General features: G+C 40.6%; 1 protein-coding gene across 15 annotated transcripts in view; it reads right to left on the reverse strand.

Moving 5' to 3' along the window:
* PDE1C (phosphodiesterase 1C) overlaps positions 1 to 18,669 on the reverse strand; it is a 570,553-nt gene that overhangs the window by 271,003 nt on the left and 280,881 nt on the right. For 7 of the 15 annotated variants that reach the window (XR_012002743.1, XM_072764671.1, XM_072764667.1 and 4 more), the window contains one exon: positions 1,941 to 1,967. The exons of the other annotated variants lie outside the window; for them this stretch is intronic. Coding sequence is in view for 6 of the 7 variants with exons in the window: in XM_072764671.1 (XP_072620772.1) it covers positions 1,941 to 1,967 (27 nt within the window). In the remaining variant the exon portion in view is untranslated. The remainder of the gene's footprint in view (positions 1 to 1,940; positions 1,968 to 18,669) is intronic. 15 annotated transcript variants of the gene reach the window in all.

An 18,669-nucleotide genomic window follows, 5' to 3' on the forward strand; every position in this document is an offset into this window, starting at 1 on the left:
AGAGACATACTCTATGTCCCCCCTTCTCTTGATTCTGAGTGGGTTCTGTGATACCTTGACCAATAAAATACACCAGAAGTGACATTGCACCAATTTCAGGGCCCAGGCTGTAATTAAGAGAGCAGCATCTTCCACGTCTCATCTGTTGCAACACATAGTTTAGAAAGCCAGCAATCACCCTGAGACCAGCATACAGTGAGAAGTCCGAGTTCCATGCTGGAGGATCAAAGGTATGTGTACAAAGAGAGAAAGACACAAGGAACACCAAGACTCTGCACATGTGAGTGAAGAAGCAATCTTGGAAGTAGACCCTCCATCTCAAGTAGCCACAGCTCACTCCAACTGGGTCAGGTTCAAATCACTCAGCCAAGTCCTTCCTGAATTCCTGACCTGTAACACTGTGAGCAGAATAAAATGGTTGTTTCAAGCCATGAGTTTAGGGATGGTTTCTTATCAATGAAAGATTGGTAGACATGGATGATTTCGTATGCAAATATGTATGTGATTATAAATAGAAGAGCTCAAACCAACCACTATTAATTTGTACTTTACATGACTTCAGTGAAGCTGGTGCAAGACAGTCTATTTTTTTATTACATCGACATAATAATAAGTTCATGTAAGATATGCAAAAATATGCTTTCAAAAATAATCGACATAGTAATTTGAAACTTGTCAGGGTTGAGCCACTCTCTTATAAAATTCCCTTTAACCTGTCTATTTATCTCTTCTTAAAATAAAATTGAAGCAACTTTGAAATATTTCATACCCAGGTTAACTACATATAAAAATGATAAATTACCTTTTACTACTGAAGACTATTATGCCCTTTAATCTGAGTGATTAATTTACATCCTGTTCAGTGGTTCACATGCAATTACTACCATGAACCCAATGAGCCTGAACAAGACAGAATTATTCAGCCATCTGTATAAACCCACTATATTTAGAAAAGTATAGGAAGCCCTAAGCTTTTATTCATCTCCTCTCAATGATGTGTGCACCTCTACACTGCATATCAAACTATAACACTACTATTCTGGATTACTGACTTCATTTGGAAACCACAGGATAGGACTCTCTGTCATGAGATGATGCTCATTAGAAAAGGTAAGATTAAAGCAGTCATCTGAAATAACATTCCTGAAACCAACCGGATTGCGTTTTTGTGCAATCCGGTTGGTTTGCACAAAACTGTTTTTTTGCACCAAAAAATTGGTGATTTTTTTATCTAATTATAATATGTTTAATGTCATAATATCAAAATCAAATACAATCAATGAAAAGCAGACACTAGACTTTCAGACTGAACTGTATGGGCTTCTAATGCTTGGCAAACAAAAGATCTGAGCAACTCTATTTCTTTGGAATGTGCTTTCCAAACTCTTCTCAATAAAATGAAGTAATGGAGGATGATAAAGGATGATATTCTACTTTAAATTACCCTTTCCATGGTTAAATTTTTAAGAAGATCATTAGTGCCCTTACAGGAATTTGTACCTACGCTTTGGGCTCTACAGCATTTTATCAAAGAATCAGGCAAATAGGAATTACAGGCAAAAGAGAATTCAAACACTAAAAGTGTACTTAAAGGCGCTTTTTGTGCTCTCATCCATAAACCTTCAACACCTGCCAGCCCAGCCCCTCTCTGGTTGAGGTTTTAGTAAAATCACTAGGCAGATATACAGTTAATAAGCCTTTTCATCCACGAGATCCACTCTTACAAGAAGGTATACACTCATGGGTGCCACATTAAATGTCTGCAGTCAATTTTTAATTACAGCAGCACTAGTGATCCAAAGATGAAGCAGGCAGCTTATTGAGAAGGAACCAAAAGACTGTTCATTACACTGAACATCCACCATGAGCCAGGCTTGCGAAGAGTTGCACCACAAATGACTCAACCAACCAGCTCCCCTTTCTCAGAAAGATACTCTTACCTCTGGGATGTTTTCTTATATTTCCTCCTGTAGGAAAAGAAGCATAAACACACATCAGAAAAGAATTTGTGGCAGGCAGTGAGTTAGAAAAGAGAACTTCAGCAGGGATGGGCATGAAGGGGAAAACTTTGTGGTAGGTTCTTTTTGTGAGGCTTATGAGTTTCAAAGCACAGCTACAAGTTTGGGATCATTGTGTGATACTGTGGTCAGATGCATATAACCAGTCTTAAAAATAGCATCCCCAGAGCTCAATGCCTCTGCCCTCCTATGTTCATTCTTTCCCTTTGAGGGTACTATAGTATCTGGGTTGAGATCAAGGTTTAAAGACTGCAAGACCCAGATTCAAATCTCAGCCCTTCCACTTCTTAGGTTCATGGAGTTGGTGAGGGGTAACTGGACAGGGTCCTGTAAAGCATTTCTTTTGTCTGGCACACATTAAATGACCAATAACTGCTGGCTATTTGTTTTGTCACTATTATTACTACTACCTCCACTATATAGCACTGAAGTCCCTTTACGGACATGCCTTTTACAATGAAAAAGAGTAATCATGCAGCTAAGTCATAAGATCAGACATAAGCTCTTCAGAGAAGGAAGAAGGGAGGAAAGGGACAATGAGAAAGTCTAGAAGCAAAAGTGGTAAGAGAAGCAGTAGGAACATGCTAATGGCTCAGCTGTGGGCTAGTCTCCTAGAAGAAGACTTCCCCAGGAGCAGAAGTGGCTAGAGTTCTAGTCCACTAGACTATTTAGCCTTGGGCAAATGCCCCAGTAGGGCATAGGGCTTCTTAATCTATCAAATGGAGATAACATCTGCCCTGGCTATCTCACCCAGGTCATAGTGGCATTCAATGGCAAAGTGGCCATCAAGTTTCTTATCCCAATATCTCAATGGTTTTCACGTGTGTGTCATTTTTTCCACACTCTGAAGTATCTCAAAAAGAGTTTGAATAGGCTCTTTACTGGAGGAGATTCAAGGAAAGAAAGTGGTGGGAGAGGAAAATGCATCCTTCTGCTTCCCAAGTGTCTTTAGTTCCACACCTGCGTTCCCATTACAGTCACTGCGTCCAGAAAGCCAAGGCACTAATTTGCTCATTGAGCTGTAAGTTACACATTTTTTAAAAGGATTTTCAAATTCAGAATCACTATGATCTGTTACAACTCTGTTCAAATAAACATATGCATAGTGGCATTGGGTGTTAAGTGAAGAAAGCAGCATGCAACATAAAACCTACAAGGTGATCTTGCCTAATATATCAAATATTTATCTAAAAGGAAACACCAGATTGAAAACCATGACTCTAGGGTAGTAGATTAATGGATCACTGCTTTTATATTTATTATTTTTACTATTATTTTATACATATATGTAGTCACATATATAGACATATACATATATGAATATATAAAGATATTTGTATGTTTGAATTATGCCATATATAAAGAGAGGAAGGTCAACTAACAGAGTGGGTTAAGGCCTGGGCTTTAGAACAAACTGTTCGAGTCTTGATTTTGGCACTTAGTATGAGACCAGTTATTCAAACCTTCTGAGCCTCAATTTCTTCATCTATTAAGTGGGAATAATTGGAGAACCTCTCTCAAGACCTTATAGTAAGAAATAAACAAAACAACCCACATGAATGTCAGTTCCACAAAGGCAGATTCTCTGTGTGGTTCCCCATGGTAACCTAGAGCCTAAAATGGTGCCTTGCACCCCCTCTAAAAGCTGTGCCTGGACCCCATCAGCAATAACAGATCCTTCTTCAGGCAGTAGCCAAGGGCAGAGGTTTCACTACAGGCATGGAGTACAGTGAGTTATAGGTGTGGCCTGTGCCCTTGGCCTTTGTTAGGACTACTATCTTCTAAACTGGGCTAAAGGGGTGCCTGGGTGGCTCAGTTGGTTAAGCATCTGCTTTCAGCTCAGGTCAAGATCCTGAGCCTGGGTTCAAGCCCTGCTTCAGGCTCCTTGCTCAGCAGGGAGTCTGCTTTTCTGTCTTTCTCTGCCCCTTCCCCCTACTCCCTTCCCCCACCTCCTCCCTTTACCCCTGCTCATGCTCTCACTCTTGCTCTCTCTCTCAAATAAACAAAATCTTAAAAACAAACAAACAAGAACAAAAAAAAAAAAAATACTGGACTAAGGAGTTTCTTAAGGTGAGATCAAAAAATGACACTTTGAGAGTATGCAAAGACCAAAGACAAGGGGGGTGCAGGCAGGCCAGATGGATGCCCCTGGCTTCAAACCAGAAGTCCAACTAATTCTATCTACCTTCAAAGGTCAGAAGAAGACAATCTTTGTTGTTGGCTTCCACAGAATTCTCCCAGAATTTGCCAAGAACCATACAAAGCCACTGCTGGGAGCACTGAGACAATCAAAGATGGACAAAAATAGGGAAGGCTTCCATTTTCAGCACCTACTAGTAACAAGCACTTAACATACATTGTAAATCCACATAATGGCACTGTTAAAATTCACTCTCTAAAAGAATCTGAATTCTAAAAATGGAAGTTAAGACATGTACCTAAAGCGTTACTTTATGATACCAATTGGTACAAGGGGGGGAGGCTCAGAAAGCTTTGTGAAAAAGGTGGTCTTGATTGATGGCTGGGATTTCAGAAGGAGAAACACGTAAATATGAGGTAAGCTGGTAAGGAGAGCATGTCTAGTGACCTCAAACCAGCCCACCCACAGCCCAGCCCAGCCAGATATGGAAGAAGATAGCAAGCAACAAGGCTGAAAAGTGCTTAGGCCAAAGTTAAATGACACAATTTATACTTTTTTAAAAAAGATGATATCTGGGAGAAGGGGTCACCACTGGCATTGTTTTGTCTCATCTCTGATTATGTGGAAAGACAAGAGGGCTCTGGAATGTGACAGACTGGCTTCAAAATCCAATCCCACCCCAGCTGTGCAAATTCAGGCATGCTTTATGCTAAATCAAGCTTTAGTACCCACATCTGTAAAATAGAAGGACCGATCTCAGAGGAACACAGTGTTTTGAATTTGCCACATACATGCATGCCATGTAGGCATTAAAAAATTTTTAGGACCCTTTACCCCTTATTTTGAGCTTCTTGAAGCCAGGGGTCTTGTTATATGGATCTGTATATCTACTCCAAGGGCTTCCACATCAACTGGCACATGGGTGGCACACATGTCTGTTGGCAAAATAAATGAATCATATGCAGCTGTCACTCACACTTATAAAATATTGGCTGTACATTTGGCAGACCCAAAGAGAGACCAAAAATCTGATTTTTAGTATAATCCACCTTCTTGACACTCACTCCCCACCTTCATAGATGCATGCTTGGCATCATAGTCCTAAGTTCTCTCTTCCCATTTTGTCCCATTTAGACACAGATAGCTTCAGAATCAAGATAGACCCAATCCAAACAGGGTCATCTTAAATTGGAGTTGAAACGTGAACACTTAAAGTACAAGAGAAAATTTACTTCTATGGAAATTATCCTACTCAAGATCCAGCTCACAGATCATTTGGACTGGGCAAGACGAGTGAGGACTGAAGGAACCCTACTTATCCTCCAGCTCTCAGCTGAGACATCACTTCCTCCTGGAGACCTTCCATAGTCTCCCAAACTGCACAGTACCCCTTTGGTATGAGCTCACCTACATCACTGCACTTGTTACTCCAGACAGGTACAATCTGTTACACTGATGGCAATGATGGCTTGTCTGCTACCTGCTGGTGTTTCTCTCTTTCCTACACAGTGATTAGCAAATGGGAGCTGCTCGATATATTACTGGAGAATGAATAAGTGAATTTATCCGGAAGCTGATCAAAAAATACTGTCTTTCTACTCATTTTCCTTCTGTTTAGCAATGATTTACAATGAACGGTGAGGACGCCTACCACAGTCATAGTTTTCTACACACAGGAGGAATGCAATGACAGTGGGCTGTGGAGCATATCCTGTTTCATGCCCATCACACAAATTAACTCACTTTGATACCTACGGACCCTGGGATGTCTACCTCACTTCACAGTTGATAGAAGTGAGGCTCAGAGAGGTTAAGTAACTCGCCTAAGGATACAGAACCTTTAACTGGTTGAGAGAGGAAGCAAACTCTGAAGCCTTCAAAGTAAATTGAGAGAATTATGCAAAAAAGTCAAAGGATGCCAAGAGGGAACTTTAGACACTAGACCTAAAAACAAACAAAACCAACAACAATAAAACAAATGGTGTCCTTCCTTCCAAATGCAGGAAATGAGCTGGAAAAGAACCCAGTTTATTTTTGGCCTTTTGTTTTTAAGAACTTCAACAGAATTTATTCCTGATTCATAACCTGAAAGACTAAAGGAATGTTTTTAAATGTTCTGTTTTGGTTTTTCAAACTTACTTCATATTTACCATTTTTTTGAAACCTGAAGCAACACATCACAAATCTGAAGATTCACATAGCTGGGCTAAGCCAATGTAAAAATTAAGAGAATGACCAGGAGCCGTTATGCTCTGGGATCTGGCAAAGCTAGAAGTATGAGAGATGGAGACAGCATGGCTTCACGCTCTGCAGAAGACTGGTCATCTGCACAAGGCCAAGGCCGAGGAAACTGCATCCATGAAGGTCTTGGGCAGCCCTTTGCCAACTGTTCCCTAGAACAGGTTCAGCCCTCCGCACTCTTTGGAGAAGCATTACAGCATAATGCTTAAGATTCCTTGTCTGAGCTCAGAGCCTCCTCCAACTTACTGTGTCCAATAAGCTACATGACCTTAAGCAACTGACGTCATGTTCCCAACCATCAGTTTCCTTATCTGTAAAAGTAACAATAACACTCAATTCATAAGATGCCGTGACAATCAAATGTACGACAACGGAAAGCCTTTTAGCACAGTGCTGGGTACCCAAAAAGGGCTTGAGAGTCAGCTACCGTATTAATAACAGTACTGCATGAATAATAATGGTATTTTAATTCAGATTTCCAAATTTTGTTTGGGGGAAAAAAAAAAGCCTTTCATTAATTAAAGAAGTAAAGAAAAAAGGCTGCAGATTGCTTTCTAAAAGTAAAAAAAAAAAAAAAAAAATTTAAATACTTGAAATTCTTCTTATCTTAGAACACTTAAACCACAAAGAAAGCAGGGCTAATCAGAGTCCTGCTAAGAGGAGGTGGAGCTGAAGCTGTCCAGCTTTCCCTCCAGGCCCAAGAGGCCCTGCAGGCTATACAGCCTGCCACCTACTCTCTCTGTGATCTCAGTTAACCTAGCAGAATGATACACTTCCTTCTAATGTTTAAGTAGGGCCATTGTTGAGAAAGCAGGAGAAAAAAAAGTGTAATTGGGTCCTTATGAACTGGACACCACAATAATCTTTAGAAATAGCTAAAGTTATCTTTTGATAAAGATTCTTTTATCAGGGCACCTGGGTGGCTCAGTCGGTTGAGCCGCTGCCTTTGGCTCAGGTCATGACCTCAGGGTTCTGGGATTGAGTCCCACGTTGGTGTCCCTGTTCACAGGAAACCTGCTTTTCCCTCTCCTCCTTGCTTGTGCTCTCTCTTGCTTTCTCTCTCTCAAATAAACAAAGTCTTTTTAAAAAAAAAAAAAAAAAAAAAAAAAAGATTATTTTTAATCAATGACAATTCCCTAAAAACAGAAGCCCAGTAAGTTGCTTCCCAGAATCCCTAAGCACCTTCCAGGAGTTGTAACTCAGTGCAGAGACAGGATGTACCGTAAGCAGAATTGATCAGTCCACATCCACTTACTTCTTAGGCAAATTAAAAGACTCCTGCTCTTCACTAAAAATCAATGTCTGTTTAAGTCTGGAATGTTTCTATGGAACCATGGATTGCCCAAGAACTACCAAATGATGTGTGTGTGTATGTGTGTGTGTGTGTGTAAATGTACTGTAAAAAACAGGAAGTCAGCAGTTGGAAAATCTCCGCCAAAGGCTTCAATCCTTTTATATCTAGCTGATCACATTTGGAGAAGTGAAGACTGAGATGGGAGCATCATCAAAGAGCAAAGAGCACTCACCCCCACCCCCACCTCCACCCCAATATTTTAAAAGTTCTCCAAAGCTCTCCACAGCTGTGTCATCTGCAGAGGCTTCTAGACTCTGAACTTCATCTTACCTCTCCTGGCCCCAGCCAGGGAGAGAGAAGATGAAACTAAGCAAGCATAAAAGGGGTAATTCTGTCCACTATAAACCTGGACCTGCCTGAGAGCAGAGCACAGACAGCAAGGGAACCGTAAGACACAGCAATGAGGTGGGAGTGAGGATGTTTCTGAAGGGTTTTATTTGCTTTTGGATGGCTACGGGTTCCCGAAGTACTGGGCATGCCCACAATCAAATAAATGTAAGTTTCACATACTCCAAAGTCAAACAGATGATTTGGGAATCATTCCTGATAGCCAGGATAAGTGAGAGTTGATTAAGCACTGATGTTAAATTATGAAGAGGCTGGCAGTATTTCCTTTTTTTAAAGTGAGTATCTTTGAGTAAGAGCCATATGGGTGCTGCAAAAATGAGGTTTATAAATAGGCTTAATATTCAAACAAGCTGGCTTGTTGGCTTAAAAAAAAAACAAAAACTTGTGTTCAGTTTCAAAGTTGACAGCAAGATACCTCCCAATTGGGCACAAGAAGGTTTTCTGGTACTAGAAGTTGAATACACAACCACTGTACATGCACAGTGAGGACTCTAGCTCTGCCTTTGGTGTTCTCCGGCGCTTCCAGGCAATGATGACTCACTCTGGTCCAGATCCCGTCACATCCCGTCTCCATCCTCCCCTACCAAGGTCACCACTGCTGCCGATGCACAGACAGCTTTGGAAATCTTGGTTCTTGGCCCTCAGTTCCCTCAAGCAAGAAGAGATTGGGGGACAGGCTCAGAAAAGCAAAGTGCACAGCAAGACTCAGAGTTAACTGAATGGAGTTAACTACATGTTCTCAGGAGTTCAGGTCACATGTAGCTCCCTCTCGGGACAGGAGACTAAGATAGAATGTCACAAATACCCACGAAATGAGTAAGGACCTGAATGATCATCTGATCCTTAGTTTTGTTTTTCATTGGCATATGGGGTATAGACTGAACAGAACAGGATATCTCTAGAAACTTCTGAACACGTCTTAAATCACTTGTATGAACTACTCTATGTTGCTGAGAATGGAAGGTCCTTGTATACATTCTCTTATTCCTACCAGTGATTTCATTTCCATGTTACATACATTAAAACCTAGGCCTGCAAAGCTATGTATATATTGACTGCATGATGGCACTTCTCATATTTTGAACAAGAAAATGCCAATAAGAAAATGTGTATAAACGGCAGTCTCCTGGCACCTTCTGGCAGAGTATTAGGGAGGGGGAAAAGATATTAGAGTAAGTGAGAGATTCTCTTCCCTTCGTAGCTCAGATATTTCTTAACTGATGAGCTACAGAATGAAAATCCATGTGGGCAACGATTCTATTTTCCTGCTTGGCCAAAGATCCAAGGCAATACAAAAAGTAAAAAATAGCGAAATGACATAAACTCACTTTCACCTGGAATAACCCAAGAATTAGGAAAGGATTGTTTTTGTTTAAATCTTCTAAGAGAATTTTTTTGCCTGTTTTTTTAGCTGGGGAAAATGTGTCCCCCAGACTCCCACCCTCCCATTTAGCCTTCTTAGAAAAGGAAAATCACATTCGTAGTCGGCAATCCCCAAAGCACAAAACTGTGATATGTCTAACCCAAAGTGACGAGATCAAATTCAAATGATGAAGCGAAGTTTGGGGGTAAAGATGGTGAATCCAAAGGATGAGAGAATGCTAATCTGAAACAGGGCTGTAAATAAGACAATGTTTAACTCATTCCTGGAAGCAAATATGTTTCTGGCTAGAGCTGGCTGGGCACTGAGAAGAGGAGAAATCTTTGCAAAGGTTTAATACAAACTAACCAAGCCCACAGGATGCCCCCCACCTCAATTCACACAGCCAGGGCACACCATGACCCAGGCTCCCACATCCCCAAAGCCCTGTTTCTACTTTGTCTCCCTCCCCAGCCCCCTTGTCTGCCTGCAGACAGCTGGCCAGACACAGAAATCCAGAAATCCAAATCTCTTGTTCATGCCTGCTTCTCTCCTGGGCCTGAGTTAAAAATTCCAGCACTCAAATTACTGTCCAACAGGCACCCAAATAGAAACCCCTCCCCAAAGAAAGCCAAAATCTTCCTCTGGAAAGCAAGGCTTTTTTTGAGCAGACCAGGCATTATTTTTCCTTCTCGCTTAAAGCGAGGCAGTGAGCTAATCCCTGGCACCAGCAACAAAATATGGAAAAGGTTTTTAGCGAAAGAAAATAGAAAGTAAATGTTCTGCTTGTAGAAGTCCAGGTAGTACTTCTCTGCATAAATTATTTATCCCTCTATTCATGTATTTACAACCACTTGCTGTGTCAGAAGTACAGCAAAACCATGCGGTAGGGATAGAAGAGCTTTTTGTGACCTCTTTCCTGGGAGCCTGGCTCCCATTTAGATAAACATCAGGGAGAAAGGCTGAAAACAAAAATATTTCTTAATATCTGCAACACTGCCCAAGTGGGGATAAATCCAAGGGATTAAGACAAAAATCTTACTTTTCACAGATACATCCCTATAATTAGGGGAGGGGTAGAATTTTTTAATTGAATTATCCAGAGCGTTGCTCTAGCTCTCTACTTCGTTCTTCCCCACGTATATTTAGCCAGAACAAAAACTCTATCTTCTGCCAAGTTTAACTTCAGTCTAATTTTTCTAAGCCTTCCCCCATCTAATCTAGTAGTATTCCTTCCCTCTCTCTTCTCTTACGCCCTTCCTCCCAGCTCTTATCAACACCTCCTTCTGGCAGAAAGCAGGGTAATTTTAAATCAATACACCTGCTCCCAGGGAGCAGAGGTTCTTCCTATTTCCTCTAAAGCCTTCTCTCCCAGTAACATCACCCACGTAAGACTCTTCTCTAGACACAGACTCTGTAAATTTCAACAATCTGAATGTGGTAAAAATGAGGCCAATATCCAAATTACAGAACAAAAAAGAAAAAAAGATTAACCGGCAGATGCACTCTCAGGGACCATTTTGAGCTCTACTGTCTCCAGAAATCAGTTGAATCTTCAAACCAAATTCTCCTTACGGATAGTTACCTTTACTGAAACTATCCAAAGACTCCCACTAATGGCTGGTTTGAACAATTCCTTCATTTTTTTTTAATGATGACTAATTTCAGTCCACAGTTTTATAGAAAGAATGACAATTCTAAACAGTATTTATGGGGCTTCCATTTATGAGAATTAATCCTTTTGTTTCACAAATAGGCAATACAATGGGGGTCTATTCATGAAAGTGTTTATGGTTCCTCATAGTTAGCAGACTGGATTTCCAAATAGCGACCACCTGGGATAGTATACTAAATATAAAATACTTTGTGGGAGGCAATTTAAAGATATTATAAAACCCATCAGAGTCATCCTCAGACAAGAGTCAGAGAAGTAGAGGGAAAAGGGGTCAGATATTAGTCTGAATTTGAACTATTCCTAAACCACACATGGAAGTGGCTTCCAAAAACTAATCTCTCACTACTGGATTTACTCAGTGTCTCTAGAGTGCAGGAAAAGTCTTGGTTATTTCAGCATTTTGGTTGTTTGGAATCTGGATAAACAGAACTTAATGTTCTTTGGATATCTAATAGTGACATTCAGCCAAAATATTCAATGCATTCTTATGTTGATTGTTTAAGTTTTCACTCTTCTGGTGTCCTTAAGGGAAAGGAAAGCTATGCTTCAGCACAATATTGAATATTGGGTCCTTACAATAGACTTCTGGAAGAGAAGGAAAGGGAAGGGAGGGAGGAACTTTGGGGAAGGCCTTAACCAGCAGGGAAAGGGCCATGAACAAGGCAGATGTGGTGTGGAGAGTGAGAGCAACAGCAGGACCTACACACTGCCCCAAGCGAGACTTGGTATGCCCATCACAGGGCACCACTGGGCAAGCCTAGACAAAGGAAGGCCTCCTGCAGATTCCAGGGAGCCCCCACCTGACCAATCTTCAACAGGTCCTGCTGCAGTGCCTGGGCCCCATGCTTTCAGTCTCACTGCCTGGCTCATGCTGTTTTCCCAGAAGTTCTAAAATGGGGCCTCATTCCATTTAGTTTCTTGGGTCATGATCTCTTTCTTCCTTTAGAATACTGAGAATGATCCTGCCTACCCTTCAGGTTTCTGTCTCTGCTCCAAAACTATGTTATGGTGTAGCATCAAGCGGCCACTATGAGGATTCCAAGCAAAGCTAGGTACACTGATGGCTAGCTGGCCTTTCACATATGTTGGACAAGAAAATGCCAATGAGAAAATAACATATAAACTTAAGTCTTCTGGCACCTTCTGTCAGACTATTTAGGGCACCACACTAAACTGTGTTCTCTCTACATGTGTATGTCTATATGTATACATATATACATAATTTTTTTCTTCTTACTTTGTCAGGCTATCCATTATACCTCCAATCCAGAACTTTCCTTTCATCTCTCGACCCATTTATCCAACTGCTCATGCCTTCTCCTCATCTCCTCAAGGACATCATATAGGTCCCTCATATTCAATATGTCCAAAACTGAACTCATTATCTCTAATCTCCATTCATTCTGCTCCCATGCACAATGAAACCTGTAATCTTGCTCCCTGTCAATGGCCCTCACCTAGGTAAAGAGCATCTGGGAATGAAGCGAAAAATCTGGGAGTTACCCTAGATTCCACACTCTTCCTCATTTTTCATGTCCAAGTCCTGTTGAGTCTACCTCCTGAAAATCTCTCAAATGCATTCCTACAGACCTACAATGGCTTCCCATTGCTAAAACACCCTGGTCTAAAAGAAGAAGCTTCTTGGCCTTAGCACCATCTTCTTGGAAATCTCTACACCATAAGAGGCAAGTAGAAGTGAATGCGTAGGCTAAAGCATCATTGAAGAAAGATGAGACAGGGGTCCAAGCAAACTGCCAGCTTGTGCATGCATGGAAGTCACAGGAGCAGAAACAAGGAAAGCCAAAGGCCAGGGAAACTAGTACCAATTGTTGGACCACATGCCTACTTTGTAGAATTTTATTCAATGGATCTAGAGCATCCATCACCATCTGATCACAATGATCACCTTTGAGAGACCCACGTTGCTCTACCAAAACAATCTCTTTTGGTCCTTTCCCTGGACCTGTGACTTCTGGGACTAATTCTGTTTTCATTTGTGGCTGAATATAACATGTGTATAATAAATAATATGTGTATAACATATATATATACATACACATGTATATATAAAATAAAGTGTATAATAAATCTCTTCTGCTGTCTTAGAAAAAGAAAAGATAAAATAAAATAAGCAAGATCTGATCCCTCTCTGTGTCTTGAACCTCCTGTCTCCAGTCTTGGCTACAGCCACTTGGCCTTCAGGTTTTTTTCAGAGGTTCCACATTCATTTGGCTCTTTGCACGTGCCGTTTTCCCAGGCTTTGAATACCTGAGAACACTCTTCTTTACCTCTTTACTAAACTAATACCTACCTACTTGTTCTTCATAGCTCAGCTTAAATCTCCCTTCTTTAGAGAGAAGCCTTTCCTGACTCTTGGACCAGATTTGGACCTCCCATAATATGGTTCTGCAGCACCCTATAGTTCTTTGTGGCACTCATCACTATAATTACTTGTGGAATTACATGTTTAATATTTGCTTCTACCAGTAGACTGAATGTTCCATAAGGGAGGGAGCCTTTATCTTGCTACCCACTCTCTAGTGCCTGGTGCATGATAAGTGCCAGGGAAATGTTTGCTTAGTGAATGAGTGATGGATGGCACTCTCGCATATAGATGTATGTGTATTCATCCAAATATATAAATAAAATTCATTACCTATAATTATAAATTATGTCTTCTCAATTGAATTATTCTCTTAAGCTTTTCATTATTTCCCAACCTTCTTACACTCATGAAGCCTTGTTTATTTTCTTTAATAAAAGCTGTCAAAAGAATATACTCCAATAAGTCTGAAGAATACCAAAGCTATACATGGACTCAGTATACTTTCTCCAGAAATAGAGTATTTCATTTGTTGTAGAATTCATTTTTTACTACCTATGAGAAACTGTGATGGCCTTTCTCAAAGCCATCACAGACTACTTTATGGGCCCCATGTTCAACAATTATTTTTCTTATTTTTTTATTGAAAATCCATGAGTTAGGTCATTGAGCACTTTCCCCCTATATAGGAAAACTGGAACCAAGCAGTCTTTCATGAGCCAAAGAAAAATTAGACAGAAAATCGAGCTAGAAATGCAGAAATCTCTCTGCTTAGGGCTGCTTCCCAGCCAACAGAGGCTGTAAAGCTTGGTCAAAATAATAAATACTTAACTGATTAATATTAAGTTGTAATTAGCTAATAAGTCGCACAACCCAATTATGTTAAGCAAGCAATTGTGTATTAAGATACTGCATTAGTATTCAAGTAAAGGAAATTTTATTCTACATATAAGAACCTATTTATCCTTTTTCTATTCACCTTTCTTCCCTTTAATACCCAATAAGAAAGTAGTCAGGTGAGACTTATTTGATTTTTATTAGGAAAAGAAAGACAGACACTTGAGTGGCTCAGTCAGTTAAGTGTCTGCCTTCTGCTCAGGTCATGATCCCAGAGTCCTGGGATCAAGCCCTGCGTGGGCCTCTTGTTCAGTAGGGAGCCTGCTTCTCCCTCTTCTCTTCACTCGTGCTCTCTCTCACTATCTCTGTCTCTCTTTCTCTCAAATAAGTAAATAATATCTTTTAAAAAAAACTCTAAAAAAAAAGGAAAATAAAGACAAAAACAATTCCTCAGACACAAATATCTTCCTTCTCTGAACCCTAGGATACTATGTCAGTATCACTTATTTAGCAATTAATTATTGTGTATACTTTTATTGTTATTTTTTAACTTTTAACATGTATAAAGAATTATCTCCTTAACTAGCATAATTTCCTGAGAGCAAGGCTTTCCTCCTGATATTTCTATATCTCTTCTGAAGCTCCTAGTATCTGGTATATAATTGGAGTCCAACAAAAATATGCTGAGCCACTTGACATTTCCAATTAAATGAGAGAATGGAAGAACTGATTAATACACTAAAATATGTAATCTGGAGGAAATAAATAATTTTTTAGATTATTCTTTTGGCATTGCTTTATTAGTGAGATTTATTAGTGAGATTCAGGTGAAGCTCCTCTTCCCTAAGTCATCTGTTTGCAAGGCTTTACCTCAGAACCATGACTCTGAGACCCACTGCTCCAGGCCAAAGGTCTCTCCATAGTTCCACCTGCCATCACTAAAAGCTACATGGATTTTCCAGAGGCTGCTCCATTTCAACATGTCTAAACCCAAGTTTATCATCCTGCTTTATACAAGCCTGCTCTTCTCTCCATGGCCCCTAACAAGGCAAATGGCATCAAACTCACTAAGACATCCAAGCCAAAACAAACGTGGAAGACAACTGCTCCTTTCTCTCTCTCTACTCCAAAACTAAGTGCACTACCCTAAATTCACGAATCTTCTTCAAACAGTCTCCAGGCCTCAAATTCCATCACCAGTCTGTCCTCCACATTTCTTCCAGAATAGCCCATCCTAAAATTCAAGTCTCAATTTTTACTCTGCAGCTTAAAGTCTTTTAACAATTCCTTATAATGTAAGAGATAAAAATGTAAATTTCTTAAAATTACATGTAGCAAAATAAAAACAATTCTCTGGAAGATGAATGGAGAATGGGACATTTTCGTGTATGTGTAATATAGTAAAATGTATTCTAATACCTCCTTAAACTATAAATACGTATAGTTTTGAATAAAACAAAAAGCAAATTTTAAAAAATTCCATGTATCATACTTGGCCCATGCCTTTCTTTCCAACACTATCTCCTTGATGTGCCAAGTCTCCCATGCCTCTGTACCTTTGTACACTCTGTTACCTCCATTCATTAGCTTTTATCTATCCCTCAATATTGTACTCGATAAGTCACAGCTACCTTTCAAGGAAAGTAAGGTTCTTGGGAATTGATTTTTAAGGGAAGGTAACCCTATGAGGTCCCTGATGGACCAGAGAACAAACTGGGAGCCAACTGCTTTTGAGGTGACCTGAGAGATTTCTGTCCAATAGCTCAACATTAGATAACAGCAAATGGACCCAACCACACCCTCTCCTTTTGTCAATTACCAATGAGAGATGAGCATAGAGAAGAGCACTGGGACTCAGGCTACATCCTTAGTAAGTAGAAGCACTTTCCTAATTTTCCATAAAATCAGCTCAGAATTCTGGGATGATTTATTCTGGGTTGACTAGAAGACTCCTTGTTTCCTTGAATCTTTGCAAAAGACTTTTTTGCATCTTTGCAGAAGGCTGATATGAGTAAAAAGAATCTGTGCAAGTTTCTTCCTTGTGATTTTGAGGACTCTGCTATAATAAATCTGTAGCTCACTGCTAGTCTGCAACACCATCTCTGGCCATCCCAGGTGGAGGAGCTCCCTGTGCATCCCTCTGTAACTATAGTCAACACTTCCGGCTTTTCCTTTCAATCTCTCCTGCTAGCTTGCCAAGTGCGGAAGGGCAGGTATCTTATCTACCCTTGCACACCCAGAGCTTATCAAAGTGCCTGGCATATAATGGACACTCAGTAAATGTTAATTGAGTAAACTAATGTTGCCTGAACATTGATGGCACTGTTAAAAATGTCTGATGAGTACAGAGAAAATACAGCATAAGAGGGCTTAATTAAATAAGAAATATGAAACCAAAGACCCACGCTTCTTTGCCTATGGTTTTACCCCCACATCTTTGGAAGAGTCAATTAAGTTCTCCGTGCTTCGATGGGGTGTTAGTGAAGACTGAGAGAAACCAGACTCAAAGCAACCTAAGCAAAAACAGCCCGACTGGTCCTGTAGCTGGCAGAGCACAGAATCAGAGACACAAGTGCAGGAACTGGGCCTCTGAAAGCAGACCAGGGATTTCCACTGCATGGTCTCCCCTCTGCTTTTCTCTAGGTGTTGGGTCTACTCTCTCCTCTCACAGAAAAGTCTTCTTCATGAAGTCTGGAAGTAGAGCCAGTGGCAGCAATCAGGGAAACCCAGAAAGGAAAGCAGCATTTTCCAAGGGCCAAGAGACCAATCTCCATGAAGGACACTACCACTCCTGCTTGGTTTCTGGGCCATACCAGAGACCTGCCACTGTTGCCACAAAGGTGAAAATTTAAGATTGGCTAGTCCTGGACCTTGAGCTCATCCCTAAGCTAGGGATAGAGGGTAGGGAGGAAGGCAGGGTCTATTACCATAATGGGGAGTAGGAAAGCTCACTGAACAGACAGGAACAAAATAGTCCCAGTCTGCTACCTTGACAGCCATTTACCTCCTTTTACATCATAATATTGTTTTAGATAATGCAAAAGAAAAATCATCTTCAAATAGAGTGTTATATAAGCATGAAATTTATTATGCTGACTATCTCATAGTTGAGCAAAATAAATATATGATGGCATAATTACTGGGGCACCTATGTGACACAGAGGTTGAGCATCTGCCTTTGGCTCAAATCATGATTCCGGAATCCTGGGATCGAGTCCCACATCAGGCTCCCTGCGGTGAGCCTGCTTCTACCTCTGCCTGTGTCTCTGCCTCTCTGTGTGTCTCTCATGAGTCAATAAATAAAATCTTTAAAAATAAACAAATAAATAAAAATGACGGCCTAATTATAATTGTGACAATAAATGCCAAGGAGTAAGTGAAACCTGCTCGCTTGGTCTCAAATTAAAAGAAAAAAAGCTACAGAAACACTTTTTATCATCATAGAACAGGCTGGCAATACGAAAACTCTTGGTTGGGACCCAAGGTACAAGTCAAGACCCAAACCTATGAAGTTCCCCGCCTGCCTCCCACCCATCACCAGAGGAACAAAATGCCACGCTTGTCATATTTTCCCTTATTGGAAGATTCCCTGACAAAACAGCCATTGGGAGGGGCTCTTACAAATCTTACTCACTCTACAGAAGAAAGAGAGATGACAACAGCACTGGGAGATAACCCAGGTCTACAGAAACAGAAATGGGTACGACAGAAAAAAAGAGAGGCTCCTCATAGAAATGTAAGCAGATAGCATGCCCTTGGATAGAGTTCATTAAAGAGCTCAGGTGTGCAGTATTTGTTTCCTCCCAGCTTAGAGGAACATGAACATGGGTATGAGAGGGTCGCAGGGCTGCAGAGGGAGGCTGAGGAACACCACAACCCTTGAATCAGTCAGCCTCTGTGCAGGGGTGTGCAGCACTTCACTCAAGGGAGATGAGAGTCATCATTATAGTAAACACCAATGCTTGCAGGGTTTTGCAATTGCAATTGGGGCAGACAGCATTTAAAATGCACATTTCTGATAGTCGGTGTGCTATTAGCATCTTGATGTTGTTACAAGGCTAGATTAAGAGTTCTTCCCAATTTTTTTCCCAGAGAAATATGTGAATGAGCTCTAGGTTTCAAATATGTATTGATAATTTACTATATACCAGATGATACTGTAGGTGCTAGGGATACACCAGTGATCAAAACAGACCAAAAAACTATGTCCTCGATGAAGTTTGTATTGTAGTTGGAGGAGACAGACAATAAACATAATAACAGAATACATGGCATTTAGGTAGTGAGATGTGCAAGAGAAAAAATAAAGCATGGAAGGGGGATGAGTGGAGATTGTAACACACACAGGGTCCTCCCCTATATTCTGCTATGCT

The sequence above is a fragment of the Vulpes vulpes genome, chromosome 7 (genome assembly GCF_048418805.1).
Source record: "Vulpes vulpes isolate BD-2025 chromosome 7, VulVul3, whole genome shotgun sequence".
In the NCBI taxonomy this organism is placed as follows: domain Eukaryota; kingdom Metazoa; phylum Chordata; class Mammalia; order Carnivora; family Canidae; genus Vulpes; species Vulpes vulpes.